Below are 25,783 nucleotides of genomic sequence, written 5' to 3'. Positions count from 1 at the left end.
GCTGCACTGCTTTGTAGATCCCAATACAGAAACACCTGGGGCCACCTGCCCCCGGAGGACAGCCTGGGGCTCCCCAGGAGATCAGCCTGCGATGGTGCTCACAGCTCAGGGGGCATGGGATGGGCCCACTTCCTCCACCTGTCAGCAGTGCTATAAAGGAAGGTGACGCATCCTGTGGTTGGCTGCGTGGCTTCCCCAGCCCACCTGCAAGCTCTCAAAGGACAGGGACTGTGGCTGAGGTGTTCCCGCCTGTGTCCCTGAAGCCCACCATGGTCTCATACCCACATATTTCCTGAAAAGAACCATCCTGTCTGCAAAGTGCCCAGAGCTGGGTCCATGGCACACAGCAGGTTCTCCCTGCCCTCAGGGCGACCACCACTCCAGGCCTCCGGGGACCTGGCACCTGTGACCCTTCTAGAACATAGCCTGATGTCCACACAAGGAGAGACATGAGAAGCCGGATGTAGCAGAAAACAACGTGATTAAAGTAGTCCAAATTAACATTTCCTGCCCACCCACCACCCAGTCGGTGCCCAGAGACTGCGACTAAAGATCTCACTTACTGCCTACAACAGCCCCGGGACATGGGCTTCGTGGCTCCCATCATGTGGATGAAGAGCAGAGGTTTAGGGAGAATTCGCGTCCCCGGGGCCACCTGCTGCTTACAGGCAGACCCCCAACCTAAACCCAGGACTTTCAGACTCCAGGCCTGCCTCCCAGGCTGCCTGCCTCCCCCAGGTCACAGATCTGCACCCAGACCCACCCGCCCCCAGTCAGTCCCCCCACCGCGGCTGGTTCCAGGTCCACCGGGGGATGGCTCCCTCCCTCCACCCATCTCCACCCCTACTACCAGTACCTTAGCCCGGGACTCCTCCCTGGGCCTAGCTTGGGACCCAGCTCCCTCTGCCCCCCATGTGCCCAGGGGCCACCCGCCAGCCCCAGATCACTGTGACGCCAGCACCAGAGAGGAACCAGAAGGACCAGGTAAGCACGAATAGGCCGTCCAGGGCTTGGAGCCAGAGCTGCGCACTCTGTCACGGGCACTGCGTCCCCTGTCTATGTTCCCGTACAGCTCTGCCCACACCATCCACACTGCCAGGGCCACCGTCCACACTGTGGCCACTGTCCACACTGCCAGGGCAGCAACCCCATGGTGTCCCATGCATGGCTGGGTCCTCCAAGGAGGCCAGGACAGGGAAGGGGGAAGGACTGAGCTGTGGCAATACATGGACAGAGCCATAGGAACACCTAGGGGGACAGAGCTTTACCGAGGCACACAGGAAACCCGGCCTCTTCCCAAGGCCACGAGGAGGCAGCCCTGGACAGCAACTCCCAGCACTTGGCACTGCTCTGAGCTGAGCCCTGAGGAACGTTCTGGAGGACCGCCCCCAGGCCTGCAGGGAGCAACACCCCATCCCCCATAGCCACCTCTACCAGGAGGCCAGGTCCCAGGAACAAGGATGAGGGAGGCAGGGCAAGCCCTGGGGTCCACCACCCCCATGCTGCCAAACTCAAGGTTCCCAGGACACAGAAGGCTGTGTGGTCCTCACCCGCGGCTGTGTGTGCAGCAGGGGCCAGCAGGGCAGGACCCCCACCCCACCGGGTTTGCTGTAGGGCCCCAGATGGCGATCAATGCTGGGCTGGAGGGCTCCTGTGAAGTGGCTGGTGAAGGGCAGGGCCATGGCCTCATAGGGTCCCATGTCCGCAAAATGGGGACTCTGCCAACCGCTGCCCCGGGGACTGGAGGGGACAGCTCATGGCATGGCCGCTCATCCCCGGAAAGCCTGGGCGGGGGGGGGCCCGGCTGCCTGTCTCTCCACACCCTGCCCCCGAGGAACTGAAGCTTCTGGGTGCCCGCAGCCCCACGCCCCTGTCGCCCTGTGTGGACGTGGGAGGGGAAGCGAGCCAGTGTGTGATGACGCATGGCTGTGTGGGGGTACCTGGGGTTCCAGTTCTGGACCCGGGTCTGGACTCTCAAGAACGCAGAGGGAAAAGCACTAGGTAGGCCCCATCCTGGCTCCTTGGACACGCTGCCCCCCGGGACGTTGCTGCACCGACACCTTCCCTCCCTGCATATCCGAATCAGACCTGACCCAGACTCCCAGAGTCTGGAAGACCCTCTCCTCTCATGGCCCAGACCCTGCCCCTGGGGCCACGCCCCCGCCTGCATGCCCTGGACCCTGCAGCCCACACCGAGCTACTTGAGCCAGTCTTCCAGCAGCCAGGCTGTTGGGTTGGTGGGGACTCGTAGACACAGCTCTCCTCAGTCTTCTGGTCACAGAGGGGACCCGGGGGCCGGAGGGGAGCTGAATCCCAGGGCTGGGCCCCTGTGACCCCGGGGGGGGAGGGAATTTCAGTTCAAAAGGAGGCTGGGGTGGGAGGTACTCACTGGGGGCACTGCGCCAGCCCTGGCCCAGTTCCCAGGAATTGTCCAGAGAAGGTCTGGAAATGTCGATGCCCGCACCCTGCGTCCACCCTCACACTGCGCCCCGTGCCGGTCCTCCCCTGCGTACCCCCACCACCCCCACCATCCCGCGCCAGCCCTCGAAATGTCGTGTCCTACAACCAGACCCTGCGTTCCCGGAAGAGCCAGGGAGCTGGGTCCTGGAGACCCTCATCTGGGACCCCTAGGCTACCCTGTGATCCCAGGAAGCCTGGCAGCAGAGACCCCGGCTGGGGCAGCCCCGCCGGGTACCCGGGGCAGGAGTCCCTGTACCCTGGGCCCAAGGGTCAGAGAGGCCCCTCTTCCGCAGAGCTGTCCCTTACGTGAGGAGCCTGATGTTGAACAGAGAAGTCTTTCCAGAAAAACATCAAGGCTTGGACTTGAACATCCGAAATTTTTGCTGCCCTCTGGGTGGCAGGACACCAAAGGCAGAAACCCCGGCAGAAACCGGGTCTTCATCCCCCACCAAGGACTCAAAGTGCCTCCTGGAAAGTGGGCTAAAGAGGGAGGTACAGCAGGTGTGCTTGGGTTCCTGTAGCGGGAACTCACTGGACAGATGCCTGCTAACCACCTACCATGTGGCAGGCAGGAGCACAGTGGACGAAGATCTCTGTCTTGGTGGAGGGGGTATTTTGGTTGAGGGAGGCACACGAGAGAAAATTAAAAAGATATATATATATATACATAATACTTCAAACAGGGTAGTCAGGAAAGGCCACACTGAGAAGGTGACATTCAAGCAGAGATCTGCAGAAGGTGAAGGAGTGAGCCCTAAGGACCACTGGGAACAGCAGTTGGGCAGTTGGCAAGTGCAAAGGTCCTGAGGCAAGGCATACCGGGTGTGTTCTAAGAGGGACGGTGAGGAGGGAAAGGGAAGAGCAGAAGCTGAGGTCACCAAGGCGCCAGCAGTCGGAGGGCACTGGGCTTCAGAGGGCACGCTCCAGTGAGATGCAGAAAGCTGACGGTTAGGGGGAGAAAACATCAAACTACGGGTGATGTGTGGCCTTAGAACAGCCTGTCGGCCAACATCAGGGTGCTGGGTCCTCAGGAGTGCGGGGCCTCCCTGAGTCTCCAGCTGGCCCACTGTCTGGCTCCCTGACACCCTGACGGCCGTGCAAGCCCACAGTTCAGCACTTACCACCTATTTGTCCACCGGCTGCAAAGAATGCCAGCGACCCAATGACCACCCTTGCCCTGCCGGCCCAGATCTGCATCCTAAAGACCTGTTCCCCCTCCCAGAACTCACCGGGCACAGAGAAGGGGGACAGGAAGGCAACCTCGACCGGCTCTGGCTCCGGGGGTGGTGGCAGTGGCGGGGGCTGTTGCTCCTGCTCCCGCGGAGGGTCTTCAGGGTTTTCCACAGGGACGTTTCCGTTCTCAATGTTGTCGTGTCTCCCATTTTGAAGCGGCTTGCTGCTCACACCATTTGCCGAGTTGATCAGCCTCTGCCGCTGTATGGACAGAAGGCAAGTCAGACGCTGGAACAGGGGACAAAGTGTTGTGCGGAGGAATGCAGCCCTTAGGACTTCTAGAAGCCTCCCTGGCAATCAGCCCACCCAAGGAACAGCCCAAGAACCTCACCATCCCTCTAAGTTTGCTTGTTTGCAGGGGGACTGATGCTGGGGAGCCTCTGGGGTGGGTCAGAGGCCCAGGCCCCCCTTCTGGGGCTGACCAGGCCATACAGCCTACGACCCCGGGTGACAGAGGTCACTCTGACCTCTTTGGTGGACATTTACAAGCTGCCTGAACGTAGTCACGGGAAAGGTCCTGAACACTTTTTTAGATATTTAATTTTTTAAACAGGCTATTGTGCAAAAAAGGACACTTAGAAGAAGCGTCAGTTCAGTGATGTTCCACAGCCATGGCCCCTCGGGAGGCCCCCCTAATGCCCCTCCCAGGTTCACCCGCCCCTTCTCCCCTAGGTGATCCAGGTGACCACCACTCTGACATTCATAAACATTCCGTTAGCTGCTCCTGAACCTGAACTGCACATAAACGAATGCAAACAAAGTGTATTATTGTGCCTGTGGGCCCTCCCTCTCCAGGTCCGTGGGTCCGTACGTGGTGCTGCACCACCTGGTCACGGCCACTCTTCGCGGCGGTAGCACGTCCCTTGTATGAATGACCCACACGCGCTGCCAAGCTGCTCTCCTCCGGTTGCTATGACGAGCGTGGCGATGAACACTGGCGCCCGGGTCTTTTTCTGGACAAACACGCCCATGGGTCTTGGGTATTTAGGAGGGAAGTTTCTGGGTCACAGAGAAGGTGCATGCGAGCCACTTCCTACTGGCATCAGAGGCGGATCCGGATCAGAAGCTCGATGGGCTCTCGTCCCTGCGGACACGTGGCTGGGGTGGTCCTCCCACCTGAATCGTCCTGCTGACCACCCTGTGTGTGCATCTTCCTCTGACATGGGCAGCATGGCCTCTGCCGTCTCAGGAATGGCTGTGCCCCGAACCCTCCTGTCCTCTTCCCCATCCCACCCTGAAGCAAAACCAACCAGGCCACTTCCTTCCCATGCACATGGAAGCCGACTTTCCTCGCCAGATCTGTGGGCTCCTACTCTCCAGGGCCAGGCAGAGGCCACGCGACAGGAAACCGGCAGGCTTCCCCTTTCCTTATGTGTGCGCAGCTCCCCTTCCCAGCTCTGACTGCGGACACCTGTAGGTCTGCCTGCATGTGGCCTTGGGGGTGATGGCTGTCCCACGTGCCCGCCTGGCTCCTCACCGGGGGACCAAGTGTGCGTGAAGGTATCCCCCACGCCTGCCCACGCAGGACTGGAAATAAAATCAATCATGATTAAAATGGATACATCTTCTTTCTCTTAAAAAGAAAAAAAAGAACTGACCATTTAACTGCCTTGGTGCTGGTGTCAGGCAGGGGCTCCTACATCATGAGGTCCCGGATGTGCTGAAAATCTAAACATTCTTTTCCTACAAGCATGGCCCCCACACTTAACCCACCAAAAAAGGCAAGGAGGTCTATGCCTGAGATTCAAACTCGGATGTGGAGGCACAGTATTTTGTGAACTGAATGCAAACCCAAGGATTACGAAAGGACAGGTCACCCCTGCAGTCAAGCAGGAAGATCTAGCTATGTGAGGACAGACCTTAAGGAGGGAGGCATGACTTGATGGCAACACGAATGACAGCCACGGGAAGAGGTTGTGATTCTGGCTTAATAGGAATCAACTGAGAATTGTACCTGGGAAACCAGCCACAGCTACCTGGGGTTCTATTAAAAGGGCACAGATTATAACACAAAGGAGGTGTGGTTCATACGCTGAGCAAGACAAACTGGAAGACGGTGAGGACTGGAACCCTGGTTACATCAGGGAGGGTGAGAGGTTCTATGCAGGTTTAGGTTCAAGGAGAAAGACTGGCCGGGGGGGGGGGGGGGGGGGGGGGGGGGGGGGGGTTGGCGGCTGCCACCTGCCGCTCAGAGGATCGCCACTTGGATGAGGCCACTCAAAGTGATGCAAGCAGGGGCTGGCTGTCACAGAGGGCACAGAAATACAGAAAGAAGGGGGCGGCCTCGGCGAGCCCTAACAATGAGCCTGATCCCACTGCTGTAGTCAGACTCAGGTTGGGTGGGAATCCCTGTCCTGCCGTCTGGGAGCCATGTGACTTTGGGCAGATCCCTGTGCGTCTATGACACACTGGGCTTCACAAGGTCATCAGGGAGCTCCCACTATGTGACAGGCAGGACACCCCACTCCTGCCTACACTCAGCAGCCGGGCTGACCAGCTCAACAACCGGGTCAGGTGTGAGACTGGGGATGAGGGGCTGATACCCTGTGCCCTGCGGCAGCTCGCCCTGTGTCCTCGCCGCGGGTGAGGGCAGTGGGCACAGCCCTACAGCAGAGGGACGCCTCCCTCCTCACACCCCCTGTAAGCCCCTCACAGCTGCCACATCCTCTCTGATGAACAAATGACAGCAGCCGTCCCTCGAGTGCGAGCCCACTGTGGCTTTGGAAATATCTCCAACATTCAGGGGTTGAAGTGACTGAATGTTTTAACGAGACTCAGGGTCTTAAGAAACAACTGTGAAACTGGGCATTTGGGGGTTTTGTTTTATTTATCCCCCCACACACACCTCGCATTCCCTGATGAACTTGCCCCAGACACTGCCAGCCCACAGGCATGCATCTTGGGGGTTTTGTGTCCCTCAAGGTTTCAGTGCTGTGAGCATCCTGCCCAACACCAACACCCTCAAATGTCCAAAATACAGGCCTTTTAGGGCCTGCATCATCTTTTCCATATACATCTGATGTGCTAATGACTGATGATTAGTCATCAAAGTTTCGAGCTCTCTGCAAACGACCTGGGTGTGAGGATGAGGACTTCAGACCCCTGGGTGCACACAGGTGCCAAAGATGGGAGAGAAGTTGGTAAAAGCCCTTAGAGCTCTGCCTACACTGTCTGCACGTTAAGTGACATTAAAACTTATTTGTTTTCCAAGTGAGAAAGAAGGGCACAGATGTCAAGCAGAATGTGAGGGCACAGAGCAAAAAGGAATCCCCACATGTTCATGGTTTTCTTCTAGAATTGTTCTATCCATAGGAAATAGATGTGTGCTCATTTTTTGTTCTAAATAACACTTTATTATTCTGTAAAGATTTTATTTGAGAGAGAAAGAGGGCGCCCGTGCCCACGTGTGTATGTGCAAGAAGGGGAGCAACAGAGGGAGGCAGAAGCAGGCTTCCCCCTGAGCAGGGAGCCCAACACAGGGCTTGATCCCAGGACCCCGGGGTCATGACCTAAGCCCAAGGCAGACGCTCAACCTGCTAAGCGCCCCAGGTGCCCCCTAAACAACACCTTTAGGAAATAATCCGTATTTCCAAGTGGCCTTTCTCCAACTAGCTCTCTTTTAGCTCCCAAGGGAATGCCAGGTGGCCCATCGGGGGCAGGACTGGATTGAGGCCTGCCCCATAACGCACCTGCAGATAGGACCACTTTTGCCCGCAGTGATGCTGGGCCTTCTTCCTTGAACAGCTGTGGCAAGAAAGGTCAGCCTGGCCCAGGACACCGTGGTGGCAGCACCGGGGAGTGTCCTACAAGCCCCACCACATGTGCAAGGCTACTGGCTCTCCACGCCCTTTGCACACACTCACCTCGTTAATGATGATCCTGCTGGCCATCCGCAGTCGGGTCCTGGGACCAAACTTATTGGTGATCATCACGCGTAAGCCTGCCTCCGGGAAGCTGAACTTGGGAGGGCTGGAGCTCATGACCTCGTCCACCATCACCACTGGGTTCTTGCTGTACTGCGGCTCCTCCTTCACTGTATCGAACACAAGGCCACGGTTAGTGCGGCCATCCCTCCTGGACAACACCCCAGCACTGGGCCAACGCACCTCCCCGCATACCGCAGGCCTCCTCGGCTGGGGTCTGGGCAGCTGCTAGGGAGCCCAAATCAGTCCCAGCAGACCCCTACTGATGCTGGGGTGAGAGCCGAGGCCCGGGGTCCCGGGCTGGGACCACCCACCAGCACACACTCTGCATGTAGCCCTCCAGTGGGCGGGTGCCCCTCTTGCTGAGCCCATCCTGACTCAGCTCCTCGTCCTCACCTCCCAGGAAAGCCTGGCTAAAATTCACATAGGGCCCCTGCCGCCTCCCTGCCCATGGCTGTGAGGGGCCCCTTCTTTCCGTCTGCTGGCGGAGGCTCAGCAAGGGCCCTCAGGGATGGAAAACGCTAGAAAGCACCAGCCGGCGCTGGCTCCCAACTTCCCAGAAGGCCATCCGCTCTGTTTGAACTACCATCTCCACCCGGCAGGGGAGGATGCGTCAGCCCTCCCTGAGGTGGCAGTGAGGGCAGACCTGCGGCTCACAGGCCCTGGACAAGACCAGGGACCCCAGAGGATAGCCTGCTTGCTGACGGCGTGCAGCCAGCTGCTGGCCGAATCTGGCATCTCCGGTAAGACACACACCCTAGGCAGGGAGGCTGCTCTCTCCGGCCCTTCACTTTCCTCTCACAAGGCTGAGGAGTCAATGTCTCCAGATCTCAGTCCCCTTCACAGCCTTCACAGACTCGCTCAGGGCCAGCATCCAGGGGCATCTACGTCAGGAGCCCCAGGGGGCAGTGAGGGAAACCACTGCGGAGCACAGCCCACCGAGGCAGGTGGAGCCTTCCTGTCCAGGGGCCGTCACAGCAGACAGTCCCGCCCCCAACCCCTTCACATGGGTCCTGGTCAGGGGTCTTCCCGGGCAGGAGTGGTCAAGAGCAAACCCTTACACGAGTTAACGGCACCCACATGAACAAACGCACACCAGAAACCACACCCTCACCAGACAGGCAGCAAGGCTCAGCAGACAGGAGGTGTGGGGTTAGAGAAGCCGGGAGGACTTGCAGGTGCAGGTGTCAGAGGCAGACGCCCACCGCCCCGAGAAGATGTGGCGTGGAGGTCCTGGGTTGGCTTTGTGATGCAGGTGTTACCGCTCCAAGGAAAGCAGATTACTTACAATTTAGAAGAGAAGAGTTAAGGAGACAAAGGCCAACAGAGGTTTGCCAGAGGGGATTAGCTTGCGGTGGACGCTGAGGGCCAGGGCCACCTTCTCGGGGTGGCCAAGGTGCCGGGGGTTATTGGAAGAAGGAGTTAGTAGACGGGCTCCTGCCACAGGGGCTCCAACACTCAGGGCCCCGGCCTTGGGGACGGCCCCTCTCCTGGCCAGTTTCCACAGGACCCCTGGGCCCCCCTCGCCACTGCGGGCCAGAACCCCTTCCTCCCGGGTGCCTCTGTCTCCAAGGGGGGTGGACAGCAGAGACCCAGCTGCAGGCTCCAGGCTCCATCCAGGCCACAGGGCCAGCCCCGACACGGGGCCCGGGGGGAACATGGGAAGCCTGGGGGCCCTGGTCGCTGAAGCAAAAGCCTCGATAACTGCTGCCCGGGGGCCTCTCGTCCTGGTGCTGTCACCATGTGGCAGCATAAAGTGCCTCGGCCAAGCCATGGGCGGCTGCCCAGAGAGAAACCCCCTTTGGACTGTTTCTCTGGCGCTTCACTCAGCCCCAGCCCCGGGGGGGCCGCCTCCTTCCTCCCGGCTCCAAGCCTAAGATGTGCCCAGGCTGGGGAAGCCTGGCCGCGTGCTACAGCGGCCCTGGCTGTCGGACCATGTGCAGGCCACCTGACAATGATGCTGGATTCCCAGCAGCTGTGGGAGCCCCAGAGGAGGGGGTGCCTTCTTCTGTCCCACAGACCTTCCCTTGGTGCATCAGCTCCTCTGCTGTCTCGAGCAGAATTGAGGCATGATGCGAAAAATGTGTAAGGTTTTAGAAAAACCCAAACATCTAAATGAAGGACAAAGCTTCGGGATGTTATTTCCCTCCCCTCTTCTAAAAAAAAAAAAAAAAAAAAAAAAAAAAAGAGGAGAGACAACTGGCCCGAGAATTTGGTAAAAAGGACCACATGACCTTTGAAGAGCACAGAGGTGCAAGAGGGCATTTTACAGAGTGGTCATCATGCGGCCAAGAACCTGTGACGGGGTCAGGGTATTTAGATTTGATACGGGAAACATCCCAAAGGCAGTAACAGGAAAGCCAGAGCTGTGTGGGGTCCATGGGCCTGTGACAGTCCAGGGCTGCAAACTTGGGCTCCCTGGGTGGGGGCAGGCGGGGCCCACTGCAGGCTGAGTACGGGGAGGGGAGCTCTGGGCCACAAGGATTCACAAGGAGCCCACTGGAAAGGGCAAACTGCTGAGCCCCCCCTTGTCCATCCCTGCAGGGCTCCTGCCTAAGTCTCCCTGGGGGACAGCACCCCACAATGACATACCCTGGGGCCTCCTACCTCTCCCCTGCAGGCCTACACTGTGATCCCCCTGCCTTGGCTGGCGACGGGCCAGGACTCAAGGCTGCACTGGTGAGAAGGGGCTTCCCCCGCGGCCACACAGGCGGGGATCTCTCTCGGGGCACCTGAGGAACTGGGGTTTTCCTGCCGGCTGAATGACCCCCACCTGGACCTTCTCCAGGAAGGCCCCTGGGCTCGGGAGCACCAGTCTCCACCTACAAGCCCAGCAGGAATTGGCCTCTGTCCTGAGAAACCATGTGTGGGGACCTCAGCCCCGTATCTGTGGAGCCATTGTGCAGACCAGCAGCCCCTAGGCCCCTCCCCTGGGCCGCTGTCCTGGATGCAGCCCGGGCTCTCCGGGCCTCCCTTCTCTGAGCATCCGCACGGGCCCCTGGCAGCCGGGCCGCAACAGGTCAGCACCGCATGCCAAGGGTTTCCTCCTCCTCCTCCCTACGGGGGAATACTTCCTCCCTCTAGCACCTGCCACAGATTCCTCCCTCAGGGGTTCCTGAGATTGGACAGAACAAAGTTGCCTGACGTCCTGGGGAAGGAGCCCCAGCCTCCATCACTGTAGGGGGAAGACTAGTGAGGGGCCGGGAGGGTGGACTTGGCTCCCGCGTGTCCCAGACACAGGCAAAGGGGCCTGTCAGACACAATGAAGGAGTCAAAGTCGCCTTGGGAGAGATGCGGCTCGCCCAGGACCCTTGGGTGGCATGGCCCCAGTCACACTGGTGAAGCCAGCCTCATCCTTTTTCCCATGACCGTCATTATAGGAAACTCTTCAAGCCGTGACATTCACTGGGACCTGGCGGGAAGCACAGGAAGGCCCTTGTCCTGCTGGTGGCTGCCCCACAGGGGGAACCACTTAGTAAACCGAAGACTGGGGCATGGTTTCTAAAGCAGCAGCCGGCCAGCTCAAGGAGGCTGTGGGGGACATGGCAGGAGGCCCAGAGCCTCAGGAAGGGGCCAAAGGGATGTCGCAGACACGAGGTTCCTGAGCAGGGCCCTCTGGGGCTGGGCCCGCCTGCTCAGCCCTGTGGCCGCCCTCCCAGACCTTGCTGCCCCTCCGGCTGATGGGCCAGGGGTCTTCCCGAGAATGGGGGCCTCCACCAGGATGGGACTGGCGCATGAGACGTCACAGGGAGGCCTGCTCCCTCTCTGCCTCCCCAGTCCTCCAAGCCTCCTGCCCCCTGCCAGGTACATGGGTCAGACAGCTCAGAGAGCTCATTCACTGCATTTCAGGAAAGCCCATGGGCCGGGGGCCTCCCTCTGGATGCTGGGGCAAGTCCCTGGGCAACACTGTTGGCCCTCCTCGTCCTTGTCCCTCCTACGCAAATGCAAATCTGAGCCTCCTCTCGTATAGGGCCCAGGGATGGCAGGTGAGAGTGAGGACGTGGGATGCTGTGGGCCCTCCTGTCTGCTCAGCCTTACCTGGCCCCAGCAATGGCACGGAGGGGTCATCAGAGCTACTATCACAGTAATCATTACCATCCTCCAGCTCACTGTTGACCGTGTTGCCGTTTGCAACAGTCTTTTGTTTGATGGTGAAAAAGGCCTGCATCTTCACGTTGTACCTGGAAGTCAAGGCAGGGGGTCAGCATGGCGGGAGACAGCCGGCGGGTCAAGTGGGGCTGCCCCCCCCCGGAGCACACGGTCAGAGGCCCCAGGGTGGTCCGTGGCAGCAGGTGTAGGGGAGAGCTCTTAGCTGAGCTGCCGGCTCCAACAGGACCCCAGGAAGAGGTGGGGTCCCAAGCCCTGCGCCCTGAGTTGTTCATGGCTTCCCTGGGGCAGAAGGATCCTCTGGTCTAGGAGCCTGACTGGTGCCTCCTTACCCGTGTCCCAAGCCTGCCCTAATACAAGTTCAGGCCAGTGGCAAGGACAGGCTCAGGGAGGCATCACAGGCTGCTCCCTTCCCTCCAGCAGGAAGGGAGTTCCTGCCCTGAGGGCTGCCCAGGTGGGCCAGGCAAGCACTGCTCTGCTCGCAGCCAGGTGCTTGCCCCGACAGGCGCTCAGGGAGCGAGGGGTCCTGTGAGGACAAGCTCCTGCACTGGGACAGCCGGTCACTCATTTGCACATGACACTGTACATGTCGGACGTTGATGCGGGGATTCAGAGTCTCCTACAACACAATCTCTCCTAAAACTCGGGGTTGTTTTTAATTCTTGCTGGCGGTGTGAACAGGATGGCAAAACCTGAAGAGGACCAGCTCATGGGAGTCCCCTCTCCCTCAGTTTTTAAACGTGGAAACACTTTTTTGGTATAAAATTTACTATTTTAGCTGCTTTCCATTCTCAAGGGAATAATTCCTGGCAGTGACTGCAGGCACAGAGTGCTGGGGGCCATCGGGTGAGGACTTCCAGAAGCAGTTCAGCGACCCAAGAAGCTCTGTGCCCGGAGGTTGACTAAGCCATAGTCCGCCCTCCCCACGCCCTGGCTCATCTCTGTCTCTGTGGACCTCCTGGGTCCCTTGCCCACGTGGAATCATAAAAGCTTTGTTCTTTGGTGTCTGACTCCCTTCGCTCAGTGTGTTTTCGAGGTCCGTCCATGTTGCAGCAAGGGACAGAATCCCTTTCTCTTTTTATGGCTGAATAATATTTCTCAGTGTGGCCCCGGCAGCCTCCGAGGAGCTGCGAGGGTGCAGCATCCCCGACCCAGGCCTTCACCGTCGTTCCACCAGGTGGAGCACCCCACAGGTATGCGTGGTGGCAGCCCCAGCCGGTGACACTGTATGGAAGCTTGGAGCAGACGCAAGGCAGCCTGGCTCTTTGAGAAGAGCAGTATCACCTTATCAGAGGATGTATGGCGACAGTGACATGGAGCGGTCACCTGGGGTGGGGAGGCACGGCCCGGACCACAGAAGGACAGATGCCATGCTTGTTCCCGGTCTTGGAGCAGCTGCATCCTGCAGCCTCCGGCCCTGATGCCCCCAGCCCAGGTGGGGACGGCACCCCCTTGCAGTGTGGGAAGGCCCTGGAGGGAGCCCCCCAGGGCTGGGGCACCAATGGAGGCTGGAGAGGAAGTGGAACAAGGTGGCAGTGTGCCCAGTGGGAGGTGAGAAGAGATACTCACTTCATGATCAGAATGTAAAACACGTATAAGACGATGAGCACCAGTCCTTCCCACCTCGGAGAGAAAGGAGATGGTAGTTAGGGTGTAGGTGCGGCCCCAGGGTGATGGGGGGTAGGGGCAAGGTGGAGCGACACAGGAGATCCTGCTTCCCTCCCCACCCAAGACCCGGGCATGCGGGGGTCCCCCAGCCTGAGGCCATCCTGCCATCTGAAGCCCTCGTGGGGACAGAGAGGGCTGGGGGGGGGGTTCCTCTCAGCTCCAGGACGTCTGCAGGGCTCAGGCAGCGTCCCCCAGCTACCTAGACGACAGAGGGACCGGGCCACCTCGTCCCAGGACCTGCAGAGGGGAGGGGCCTGTAGTCATGCAACTTGATCCTAAGAAACCCTCTGGCCAGGGACTGGAAAGGCTGTGGGGACAGGTGGGATGGGCCCTGAGCTGCCTAGAGAGCAGCCTCCGGGCCGGGCCTCCCTGGGATGCGCCTCACTGTGCCCCACCCACGGGGGTCTGGGAGCACACGCTCCATGTGTTTGGTGCTCTGACAAACATGGACCTGAGGCCCACTATGTGCTGGGTCTCAGGACCTCCCTCTGTGCTGACGACCTTGCTGCCGCCACCCCCAACTCCATCGGAGAGAAGGAGCCCTCCCCCTGGGTGGTGCGCAGCTGCCTGGCCCACGTGGAGGGTCAGGGGCCAGGCAGGGGCCCACAGCACCTGGGCTGCTCAAGGCCTCGGCGAGGCCTCCTCAGCATGTTCCCAGGAACAGACGCCTATGGGATGCTGGCCCCGAGTCCCTGTCACGAGGGGAACATTTCTGTGGCTGATGGATGGTCCATCCACACCCTAGATGGCACCTGCACCAATCTCTCCTTTAACATGTCTGTGCTATGCATCTGAGTGAAGGAATCACTTCCCACCTCAATGTCATGAAGGGCAGTCCCTACATTTCATTCTGCTTAACTTTGCTATGGGACACTGAAATCTTTAGTGCTTTTTTAAAGAAAATATTTCATTGATTTGAGAGAGCGAGCATGAGAGTGGAGCAGATGGAGAGGGGCATGCAGAGTCCCCGCTGAGCAGGGAGCCTGACCTGGGGCTCAACCCCAGGACCCCAGGATCAGGACTTGAGCTGAAGGCAGATGCTCCACTGACTGAGGCCACAGGCATCTACAGTGAGATCTTTGATTCATCTGAAATCCGTTCTGGTATACAGTGTGAGGAAGGGATCAGACACTAATCTGGTCTGTAGAGGTCCCTAGGGACCCCTGTCTGAGACCCTCTCCCCAACTCACTGCCTGGCATGACACCGGTCACATCTCCCGGTCAAGAAATGGGCCCATGGTCGGGTTCTCGGTCCCATGGTGCACTCTGGCCTCTATCTAACCCGATGGAAAATGTACTGTTTTCATTATCTTAGCTTCACAATACGTTTTGTTGTTTAGAGAGCAGGAGCACTGAGGAAACCATCTGTGTCACTCAGAAACAATAAAGGCATGACTGCTTAGAATGATGCCTCTGTACGCTCACGCGTTCATAAGTTCACGTTTGTAAAAAATGATCTCAAAAAAGACTAAATACCACCCAGTGAGGAAGGACAGGAACTGAAAAGGAACAAAAAACAAATGTGTGAGACTTACCACACAATTTCTTCATCGTATATGAACTGGAAAGAAAAAGGAACAAAGGGTGGGGGACCGATTGAACCCAAGAGAAACACACAGACCCTTGAAGCCCCCAGAGCTCACACTCCTTGCCCTGAGGTTTCCACACAAGGCCAGGCTCCTCTGTCCAGGTCCGGGTTCCTTGGCTGCAGGTGCTACAGCCGTGGCTCCAGCTCCGTGCGCGCCTCCCAAGGACCCAGCCCTCACTGGGGCCCGTGTAGTGTGTGGGGCCAGCCGGGCAGGGCTCCCCCGCCGTGAGTCAGGGAACAGACTTGCTGAAATCAACACTCTCAGCAACTGAAAAGCTGCCCATCTGCCTGTGTCCCTACGCACCTGCCTACCTACCCACCTGTGGTCCCTGTGCATAAGGGAGGGAGAAGAATGATAAAATAGAAGGTAACCCCTTAGGAGATTCTCAAGGGCAAAGGACCCACTTGCAGCATCTGAAGGGAGGCCAGGGCTGATGTGGGGACACCAGGGTTTCTGCAGGGGGCCCCAACTTGGTCCCACAACCACACCTCACATCCCTGGCACAGATGCCATCCTCAACTGATGCCCCTGTGGACCCAGGGGGGAATCCTGGGGCCACCCCAGCCAGGCCCTGTGCATGCAGAAAGATGGAAGGGCTGTATCTCCCCACTATGCTGGAGACTAAGGGGCCCTGCTGTGCCTGTCTGCTGGCCACCACAGTGAGCAGCGCACAGGAGCTGCTGCGGGGGGCCATCCTGGCCAGGCACGGCTGTGAGGCTCCCCAGACTCCAGGCTCTGAGGAAGGTGCCCACAATAGAGCGGCACCTAGTGCCTGCCCCCCATCCCCGGCCCCAGGGAACTTGAGGACATCTACAGGGGATATTTTAGTTTTTATGACCCAGTGGAGGGCTGCCAGCATTGAGAGGCAGCCAAGGCCAGGCACTGACCACCTGGGCACGTGAGCTCCTTGTATCAGGAGAGTTTGTTCACACTGGACACACGTCTTATTTAAATGTCTTGTTAAACATTCAGGCAAGTGGGGCAGGGAGGGGAGGGAAGGCCTGGGCCCAGAACTTAACCCCATTTTATAAATCAAAGTACTTTTATGTGGTTTTAGTACATATTTAATTTCCTGGAGTGGCGGCTCTCGTGGGAATCGAAGGACAACTGTACGTGGCTCTGCCTGGGATTTTATCAGGAGGGTTTCCTAACTCTGGAAAATCACGTCATCAACGTCGGCCCCATTCATGGGGCCCAAGGTGCCCGCAGCATCTGGCCTCAGTGTGTGTGAGTGGTTTTAGGGCTCAGAGATCTTCTATACAGGGGGCAACACATGACACCAGCAGGTGTTGTAGCATCTTTGTGCAAAACGCTTACATGCTGAAAGTTGTGTCCTCTTACATAAATTATCTTGGTCTTTGGTAGTTTGGGCACCATGTTGATTTTTTAATTTTGGAAACTGTACAGGTAACTTATCTCATATGTAACTTTCATTTTTGGGGTTGAGGTAGGCTGGGGCCCCAGTGGTCTCCCATAGTCCCGGTCTGACATCACGCCACTGCCCCCAGACCTAGGGACTGGCTCCTAACACACAGAAGATGGCAAAAGTGATGGGTCATCGCCTCTGAGATGAGGTCACAGACTACAGACTGTGGCTTCCATGCTGGTACCTCCTTACCCTCGCTCTCACGGAAGCCGGTTGGTGTGGTGTGTGCGGCATGGCTGGGCAGCCAGCCAGGAAGGGTCAGAGGCCCATCGGCAGCCACACGAGGGACCCCAAAAGGGGCTCCTCACCCAAGGGGGCCTAGGAGCCCGGCCAACGTGCATGAGAGACCCTGAAGCAGAGGCCCAAGTAAGCCACCCCCAAGGTTCTGATCCGCAAACAAGAGTGACAAAGGCTCGCTATTCTAAGCCGCTGGGGGATACTTGTTATACAGCAATAGATGGGATACAAGGGATGGGACTGTCCTATATGGCTGGCTCTAGGTCTTGCCAGTCTGAGAACGGGCCCTCTGGAGCACATCCCAGAAATCTGGGCACACCTTGTGTACCTGCCCGGTGAGGCCTTCCTCATGCCACCTCTTGGACTGAATGCCCCCCAGGGATGGCACGGCGCTCAGCTCAGCAGTAGCCTGGTCAGGTGCTTCCATGTCATGGCCATGAGGTCACCCTGGCCCTGGGGGGATGGGGATAAGTCCCCTCACCTCCCCCACTAACAGACCCAGCCCTTCTGACTCTCACCCTGTCCCCCGGCTGCCCACTTGGACACCATGTCAGCTTCTCTTTCCTGCTCTGCACTTGGCTGTAAATCCAGAAACTGTGATCCTCGGGAAAAGGGCTTTAAGTGAAACCCTGAGGGTGCCCGACAAGCAAAGTGCTTGCACATGACCGTGTGGACCACATGACACATGCTTTGCCTTCTCCATTTGCGGGGGTCCCTGGATTTGCTCCATAACCGGGGTGTTAGCACAAGGAGACGCAGTGGTGAGGGGACTGGTCAATGTGACTGCATGGTGCAGTCAGCACACCCCGTGGTCGGGGTGCTGTGGGTTCTCTGGTCACAGTGCTGGGGATGGCGATGGGCGGGGGTCTGTGCCCACACCCAGGTCGGGGGGTAACTCACAGCAATGAGCACGATGACAGAGAGAGTGTAGTACACGGAGTCCCGGCACACGGCCCACCATGTCAGACGGACCACCTGCCGAATGAAGGGCTGTCAGCTGCTGCTGGCTGGGGACACAGAGGTGCCGGTATGGGGTGGCCTTCTCACTGCCCCCGGCCCCTACGGGAGCAGGGACGTGTCCATGGAGCTCCTCCTAACTGCACCAGGAACAAACCCCCCGGGGCTGCTCAAGGCCACCCTGTGATTTTCGCTGTATTTGGGGAAGCAGGGACATCTGCAGGTGACACAGAGCTGCCCCTGCTCCTCCGTGGTCACAGCATCTCACGTTTCTAGCAGAACCCAGGGTCAAGGCCATAGGCACCTGCTTCCCCCTCTGATGCGGGAACCTTCTGGTGGCAGGCAAGCGGCCCACCTCTACCCCCCTTGGCCATGTAGGGGCTGCCCATATGCCTGACTTCTCAGGGATGGAGACTAATGCCCCCGTGGCCCTGAGGACCTGGAAGATGCTGGGGTGTCAGCCACAGGCAGCTCCATGCTCCTTGCTAAGCAGATCAAATGCAGGCCTCACACGTGTCCAGGATCTAGCTCGGGGTCAGGGTTCAAGGAGGTACCTCCCCACTACCTACTACTGCTGAGCAGAAGCCCACCCTCAGACAGAGAGCAGACACCAGCCCTGCCCTCGGACCCCCAACGCTGGACACAGGAGCAGCCCCAGACGCTCGTAGCCACGTGGACCCAGGCTCACAGACGGAGCCTCGGTCAGTTAGGGGTGCAGGTAAGGGAGGCCCACGGTCCCCCCACTGCTGACCCCTACATCCCCCCATGAGGGGAGGAAAGCCACTGACCTGCCCCGCGAATAATCCACACACGCCGATTATACACAGGATGTTGAACACAGCAGAGCCCACAATGGTCCCGACGCCGACGTCTCCATGGGTGATGAACACACCTGCAACAGGAAAGGCAGGAATCGTCCTGTGCCTGCTCTGCCTCAGACCTGGGCTGCTGTGAGGCCTACATTTCCATGCTGCGGGGACCAGCTGCTCCACGCCTCCCGTTTCCTAACGCTTCATTGAGTGGTGCTCCCCCTGCCATGAAACTCGCCCTCATCAACGACATAATCCAGGGTTTCAGCACAGCCACAGCTTTGTGTGTGGTCGCCGCAATCCCACTTGAGAACGTTTTTATCACTTATCACCGTGTGCCACCCGCTCTTGGGTGCATCACATGCGGCAGGAAACCATGGATTCACTTTCTGTCCCCAGCCCTCCCTTTACCTGTGAGAACGTGGGGACTGACCCATGCCCTTGTGGTCGGGGTGGCAAACCTGGGCTCTCCCTGGACCTCTGCGGCCCCAGCCGGTGGGATTTCTTACCAATAACAGAGGCGAAGAGCTCGGGTGTCGAACTTCCTGCAGCCATGAAGGTGGCTCCGGCCACATCTTCACTCAGATGGAGTCTCTGGAACAGAAGGGACCTCAGGCACTCAGGCTGTGATGGGGGGACACCCGGTAGCCAGTGTCCCCTCCCTGTGCCAAGCACAGGCCTCTGGCCACTCCATGGGCCGCTCAGCCCGAGTCCCCTGTCCGCCTCCCCCACCCCAGTCCCCTCTGCTCAGCCTCCACGCCCCTGAGGTCACCTTTCTAGGAGGGGAGCCAGCTGTTCCCCCTGGGACAAGTGTGAAAGCTTGGCTCCCAGTGACCCCAACACAAGTCTGAGGACCATCCTATTGCCTCCCCATGGGATGATGTGTACACGGCTGGTCCTTTTCACCCTGGACAGTCGGCCTCGGAGTCTGGTCCGCAGCAGTGCTGGGTGGGGGCCGCCACCACTGTCCACGTGGACCGTGGGTGCCATGTACACTCCCACACAAACGGGCAGCAGGACGTCCCCCCACACAGGGTGGCTCTTGTGTTCTGGAAGGCCTTGTGCATGGAGGCCTGAGGGCTGGAGGCTCACGGAGACAAGGACCCAGATGCCCAGTCCCTGGGCATGAGGCAGCATGAGGGATGCTCGGCAAGGCCATGCTCTGGCCGCAGAGGCCTGTCCTTGCATCAGGAATGTAGCGCTGGGGGCCTTGGATGCTGAAGGAACCACGGACATTCTGGGTCTCCCCGAGTGGCAGCCTGCACATGCCCACCCCGTGAAACGCAAAGGCCTCCGGACAGGGCTCGGCCTCCCTGGGCCTCAGGCAGCCCGGGGTGAGCACAGCCTCCCTGCTGATTCTGCTTTGAGGGGTCCATCCAAGGGGTTGGAGCTCCAGGCTTCTGTCAAGCACTGACCCCCACCTCACCTTACAGGAGATGCTGCACCATCGAAGCATCTGCATCACCTTCCAGCAGAACACATCCAGCTGTGTCCTGTCCTGCCCTTGCCGGGGCCATTCCTTCCTCCTGGAATGCCCTTCCTTTCCCTCCTTGTGTGGAGAAATCCTTTCCACTTCAGAAGTTTGGACCGAATACCACCTTCTCCATGAAGCCCTCCCAGGCTTCTCCCCAGCAGACATTCTGTCCCTCTTCTTGGCCCTTCAGTCCTTTAATGGCTTTTATGGATTCCCTCATACTGGATTTGCCCTTAGTGCTACAGGACCATCCCCCTCGCCCACCTCTGTGTCCTCACGGACACAGGTGACCTATAGGGCACATTCACTGGGGGTTGTCCTGTGCCACTGGTCACCCATCTTCCACAGGCCTGAGTCACCCCCAGAAAGGCAGGATGCCCAACCCCTTGGCTGCGGTCCCCCTAGGTTCTCATGTCAGCGCATGACCCCAGGGCACGACCCCTAAGGTCCAGCTGACTGTGATTTTCCCGGGGGCCGCCTCTGCTCACCCTCAGAATGCTGCTCCAGGGCACTGAGGGGGCGCCTCCTGCCCCAACATCCCAGGCCATTTCCTGATCCTCTCCTCACGCTCCTTCTCTGGCTTAACATGTTCCCTGACCCACAGCCTGGTCAGGGTGGGGGGGTGCACGGGTGAGCAAGGGGCAGCCGGGGGAGGCCTCCGCACACCCTCCGTGTCATGTACTTGCTCTTCAGAAGCCCAGGTCAGAAAGTCCCGGTTCTGGGCTCAGCAGCAGGGAAGCACCTGTCCTCAGAAGCTGCTGCAGGTGTCACTGCAACACGGCCTGGGGCAGCATGGAGACGTCACAGGGACAGAGCTGGGGGGTGGTTTCCAGGCTTCCCTGCGGTCTCGCCGCCCGGCCGGCACCACCGTGCCCTTGTCCTGATCGCCTGATCGCCCTGGCGCCCGCCCTGCCCAGCCTGCTCTGCGTACCTCACAGATCTTCTCTAGAGACGGCACAAAAAAGTCATCGCACACTATGGCCAAGGCGTAGAACATGTACAGAGCCTGCAGAGGAAACGGGGAAGATTGTGAGCAAAGGCACCTGCTGCTAGGCGGCCGTCATGCCCCACACCTGGGGCCTCACGGACAGAGACACGCTGAGGAAGGTTCTAGCGCCACAGAGACATGCTCCCTCAGCGCCCTTACTAGCAGATGGAGAAACTGAGTCCCAGGGAGGGGACAGGACATGCCGGCAGCACAGGGGGAAGAGAACTCAGGCCGCAGGGTCTCGGGTTCCTTCCTTGCATCTCTAAGCAGCAGCGGTCTTCCGGCCCCAGAGCTCTCCAGAGGCAACGGTGGCCCTCAGGGCCGAGGGGAGCACGTGGAATCAGCACCACAGGCCTGAAGTAACGAGCCCGACCTTACCCCCTCACCTTCACTGGGGGCGCATGTCCTTCCTACCGACGGCCACCCTGCCTGGAGCCAATGGCCGCTAGGAGGGCCCACAGGTCCCAGGCTGCCACCATGTTGGCAGAGGTCAGGGTATAGCAGCCGCCCTCGCGGGGGCTCCGGAAACAAACCCAGACTCCAGTGTGACTCGGGGATTTGTTTGCCACAGGACTTGGGATACGTTACGCATCCAGGTCTCAGGCTCTTCATCTGCTTGGTGACCCAGTAAGAGCAGATTGCTAGTTTTCAAACGGTTTTACAGACAGACCCCATTGTGTCCTGTGCATCCAACATGGCTTCCCTGAGCTCATCTGACGGGCCAGGAGCCATCCTAGGCATCATGGATACATGGCTACCTTGCCAGGAAATGCCTCTGCCTCCCGTAACTGACCTTAGTGGGACAAATAGGCAAAAATAAAGTATAACTGTTGGGAAAAGGCAAGTGCAAAGGTCCTGAGGTAGGCATATGCTTGATGTACGTGAGAAGAACATGGTCGACAAGGCAGGTTGGAGCAGAGTGGGATGGAAGTGGAAAACAGAGGAGGTGAGGTTGCAGGGACCAGGCCCCGTGGACAGGAGGTGAGGAACTTTGTGCTAAACGCCAAGGGAAGCATTCCTATCTTTAAAGACAAGGTGACATGGACACTGTTCACAAGAATGGGCAAGGCTGGGCTGCTTCAGGAAAAACAACTGTGAGGTGGTGGGAAGGGCACATGAATTAGTGGTGACCACATCACCTGGGAGCTGCACCAGCTGTGGCCACGGCCTCTGAGGCAGTGGGGGGCACTGCAGTCCCCGCGGGCCCTGGGTCCAACTCGCTGTCTTGGGGGCGGGACCAACACCAGGGATCACGGGCCAAGGAGACAGCACAGGAGACAGAGCCCGCGATGGGCATCTCAAGGATGCAGACTTGGGTTCTCACCCAGAAACGCCCCCGATGCCATCTCCCAGGTGGAGGGACATCTGCGAGGCCGCGGCTCCCTGATACCCCGGACACACCTCAGAAAACGGGCCAGGATGGCCCCGCGCTCAGAGCCGGGCAGCTCCATGGGCCTCCCAGGGCTGCACATAGGAACCTGCTGCCAGGCCCAGGCCTTGGCTTGCTCTTAAAGAACAGGGTCAGGGGTGCTCAAGGTGTGACCCTGGGGTCCTAGGATCGAGTCCCACATCGGGGTCCCTGCAGGGAGCCTGCTTCTCCCTCTACCTGTGTCTCTGCCTCTCTCTGTGTGTCTCTCATGGATAAAAAAAATTTAAAAAAAGGGGGAAGGGTCAGTAAAGCTGTTCTGAATGATCGGAAAGTACATATTTCAGTGTCGACCAGTCGGTCACACAGGCCCTGTTGCGAGGGCTCTGCTGCTGGACGAGGGATTGTAGCGCGTGGCTGAGTGCCAATAAGACTTTACTTATAAGCCTGGGAGGTGGGCTAGTTGGGCCCCTGTGGCCATAGGTCGGCTACAGTCCCTGCACAACTCCCGAGGGACTCTCAGGTTCCCGACATGAGGTCTCATCTTAGTGACGCCACAACTCTGAAGTGGGAGCAGCAGAAGGGGGGGGTCCCAACCCGCCACACCCATGGCCTCTTACTGAAAGAGGAGTGCAAGGGAAAGCCAGCAATGCCAGGAAGACCAGCCCCTCCGCTGGGATGCAGGGGCCTGTCACCCGGGGTTGGCCCCCCATCTTCACTTCGTCAGTGGTTTATCATGTTTGTGGCAGCCTCACTCATTGCTCATCCTCAGGAAGCCACCACCTCTGCCACGGGCCCAGCTTTGGCTTTCTGATTCTCTCTTGCGGAGACTAACCCCAGCAGGGCTCTCGAGGGGCCGGAGGGGCCAGGCGGTTGGAGACCCTGATTAGAGGGCGATTCACTGTGTCCCCAGTAGACAAGCAAATCGTGAGCACTTTTGCCTCTGCACACGACACCACAGGGCTGGCGAAAGTCTTCCGCCCAGGGACAGATGGGACATGGTATTGGGTTTGTGGATCACATGACCTGTGTTACGCCTACTCTGATGGAAGCATGATGACGCAGAGACGCTGGGAATGGCTGCGTTCCCATAAGGCTTGATTGGTAAAGACCAGGCAGTGGCTTCAGGCTCAGTTTGCTGGCGAGGACTTCTACCCGTAATTCAGGTCTGGACCTGCGACTCCTTTTTGAATCGTTATCTGGACCCCACTTCCACCATCAAGGCTCACCCAGGGACACGGGGAAGCCCAAGAGGCAGCGCACCACGGTTAAGGTAGAAGCATGTCATGGTGCTGAGACGTGGCAGTGGCGGCATCATGGGAATCACGACAGTGAGCGTGCACAGAGCCCTTCTCTCGGGCTGTGCAACACCTGGTGTGCTTTGTTCATGCTCTCGCGTGTTCACACTCGGGGAAGATGCCGTCTGCTTCACAAAAGCAGAAAATGAGGCACAAGGAGATCTGAGATCTTGTCTCGGCTCTGGGGTGATTAGCCATGCAACACTGAGCACGTCCTCCAACACCTAGGATTCTGTTTTTTTGGGGGCTTTTTTGTGGTTAAAATGGGCCCTGTACTGGCCCTCCTAGGTCCTCCCCTACAAAGATGGCACAGCTTTGTCACGCTGTGGCCCCCGCCGGCAGCTTGGGGTCACCCCACCCACCAGGCCCACTTACACCGAGGATATGCAGCAGGACAGCTCCATGCTGTCGCTCCTTGTTGGAGAACAGGTCCGTGGGGAACTCATGAATCGCTGGAAGACAAGAAGACACGGCAAGGTGTCAGTGGTCAGCAGGCCTCCTGCGGGCCTTGCATGCAGCGTGACAGTTCCCCATGGGACCAGGGAGCCTGCCGGCTGTGGGCAACCCTGGCAGGGGGCTGGCCAGCTGCAGTGCCTTTGTGCTCAGCTCACCTGCACTCTTCAGAAAACGCTGCCGAACGCTGGATTAGCCACCGACATCCTCAGAAACTAGGATGGCCCAGTTTCACGCGTCCCTTGCAGTGTTTTTTAAGCACGAAACACTTCCTACCCATTAGGACAGCAGTGACAGATGCTCACCAGCGTTACCAGCAAGGACACGGACAAGTGGGAGCCCTCCTCCCTGGCTGGGTACCCCCCCACCCCAGGGGACACAGTCCGGCAGTTCCCCAAAAGGTTAAACATGCGGTCACTAACATGACACAGAGATCCCAAGAGAAACGAGAACACGACCACTCAGACCTCGCATGTGAGAATGTTCATAGCGGGACGACACACAGAGGCTAAACATAGAAACAACCCACACACCTAAAGCTAGTGAATGGATCAGTAAAACATGGTCTTTCCATATACAGGAACGTTTGGCAATAAAAAGCAAGCAAAGCACTGACATGTGCTACGGCGTGGACCAACCCTGAAAACACGGCGCTGAGAGGACCAGTTCCGCAGGGCTGCACATTGTAAGGCCCCATTAATATAAAAGTCCCTAACGGGCGAATCACACAAGACAGAGGCAGGCAAGCGGCTGCCCAGGGCTGGAGGCCTGGTGGCCCGGAGGCCTGGGGGTGATGTGGGAGGGCGCAGCACGGTTTCTTTGGGGGTAAATGAAATGGTTCTACAACCGTGGTGATGTCTGCACAGGGTGGACATGCTGTAGGCCATCAGCTAGGTATCCTTTTTTTTTTTTTTAAGATGTATTCATTTATTTATGATAGACATAGAAAGAGAGAGAGAGGCAGAGACACAGGCAGAGGGAGAAGCAGGCTCCATGCCGGGAGCCCAACGTGGGACTCAATCCCAGGACCCCAGGATCGTGCCCTGGGCCAAAGGCAGGCGCTAAACCGCTGAGCCACCCAGGGATCCCATCAGCTGGGTATCTTAAACTGCACAGGTAAACCGTGCAGTTCGTTGACCGTGCAGACCGTGCACAGTCTGCGAGTCACAGCTCAAAAAAGAGGCTACTGGGAAAAGAAAGTAGAGAGAAGTTTAGAGAGGCCAAGGAGAGAAGTCAGGGGATGCTCCTCATGGTCTCGGAGGACACTGATAGCATTCCCACACGGGTCCCAAGTGGCTTCCCCCACCACGGTGCCGTGGGGAAATGCCGTCCCTCCCACGGGCTGAGGCTGGGAGCTCGCTGTGGTCCCGGCCAGGTTCAGATCCTGCCTCGGATGTCTGCAGGGACAGCCCTTGAGCCCTTGGTCGCACCTCTGGTAAAGCAGGGAAGCTGCTTCTAACAATACGTTCTACACACATGGGGCCCACGGGAATGTCAGAGGTGCCCCTCAGGATCCTGGCACAGGGCTGCCTTGCTGCATCCAGGCCAGAGCCCAGAAGCGTCCTCTCCCACGGGGGTCCTGTCTGAGCCTGGCCCACCCCCCAGCGGTGCAAGGCCCCCGGCCCCTCCTCCCCACCTCCCCCACGGTAGATCTGTCCCTCCACATGGGGAAGCCAAGACCCCAGGGAGGTCCAGCGACACCGGGCTGGGGATGGCAGTGCAGGCACGAGGAGGAGACTGCTGTGGTTATCAGCTATGTACCCCCACATCCCCCTACCACGGGCCACGATTGCCG

At 58.7% G+C, this 25,783-nt stretch overlaps 1 protein-coding gene across 3 annotated transcripts in view; it reads right to left on the bottom strand.

Annotated features, from left to right (window-relative positions):
- The window catches only part of SLC24A4 (solute carrier family 24 member 4), a 168,391-nt gene that overhangs the window by 40,304 nt on the left and 102,304 nt on the right, over window positions 1-25,783 (bottom strand). For 2 of the 3 annotated variants that reach the window (XM_038544120.1, XM_038544122.1), the window contains 10 exons: window positions 23,911-23,987; window positions 20,815-20,889; window positions 18,919-19,003; window positions 18,389-18,492; window positions 17,544-17,618; window positions 14,927-14,952; window positions 13,293-13,346; window positions 11,655-11,797; window positions 7,557-7,726; window positions 3,690-3,894 (listed from right to left, as the gene is read on the bottom strand). In XM_038544120.1, the coding sequence (XP_038400048.1) occupies window positions 3,690-3,894; window positions 7,557-7,726; window positions 11,655-11,797; window positions 13,293-13,346; window positions 14,927-14,952; window positions 17,544-17,618; window positions 18,389-18,492; window positions 18,919-19,003; window positions 20,815-20,889; window positions 23,911-23,987 (1,014 nt within the window). The remainder of the gene's footprint in view (window positions 1-3,689; window positions 3,895-7,556; window positions 7,727-11,654; window positions 11,798-13,292; window positions 13,347-14,926; window positions 14,953-17,543; window positions 17,619-18,388; window positions 18,493-18,918; window positions 19,004-20,814; window positions 20,890-23,910; window positions 23,988-25,783) is intronic. The other variant, XM_038544121.1, reaches the window with a different exon arrangement.

This window comes from Canis lupus, chromosome 8 (genome assembly GCF_011100685.1).
Source record: "Canis lupus familiaris isolate Mischka breed German Shepherd chromosome 8, alternate assembly UU_Cfam_GSD_1.0, whole genome shotgun sequence".
Classification (NCBI taxonomy): Eukaryota; Metazoa; Chordata; class Mammalia; order Carnivora; family Canidae; genus Canis; species Canis lupus.
The sequence above is the reverse complement of the archived record's forward strand: the minus strand, read 5'-3'. Positions and strand labels throughout refer to the sequence as shown.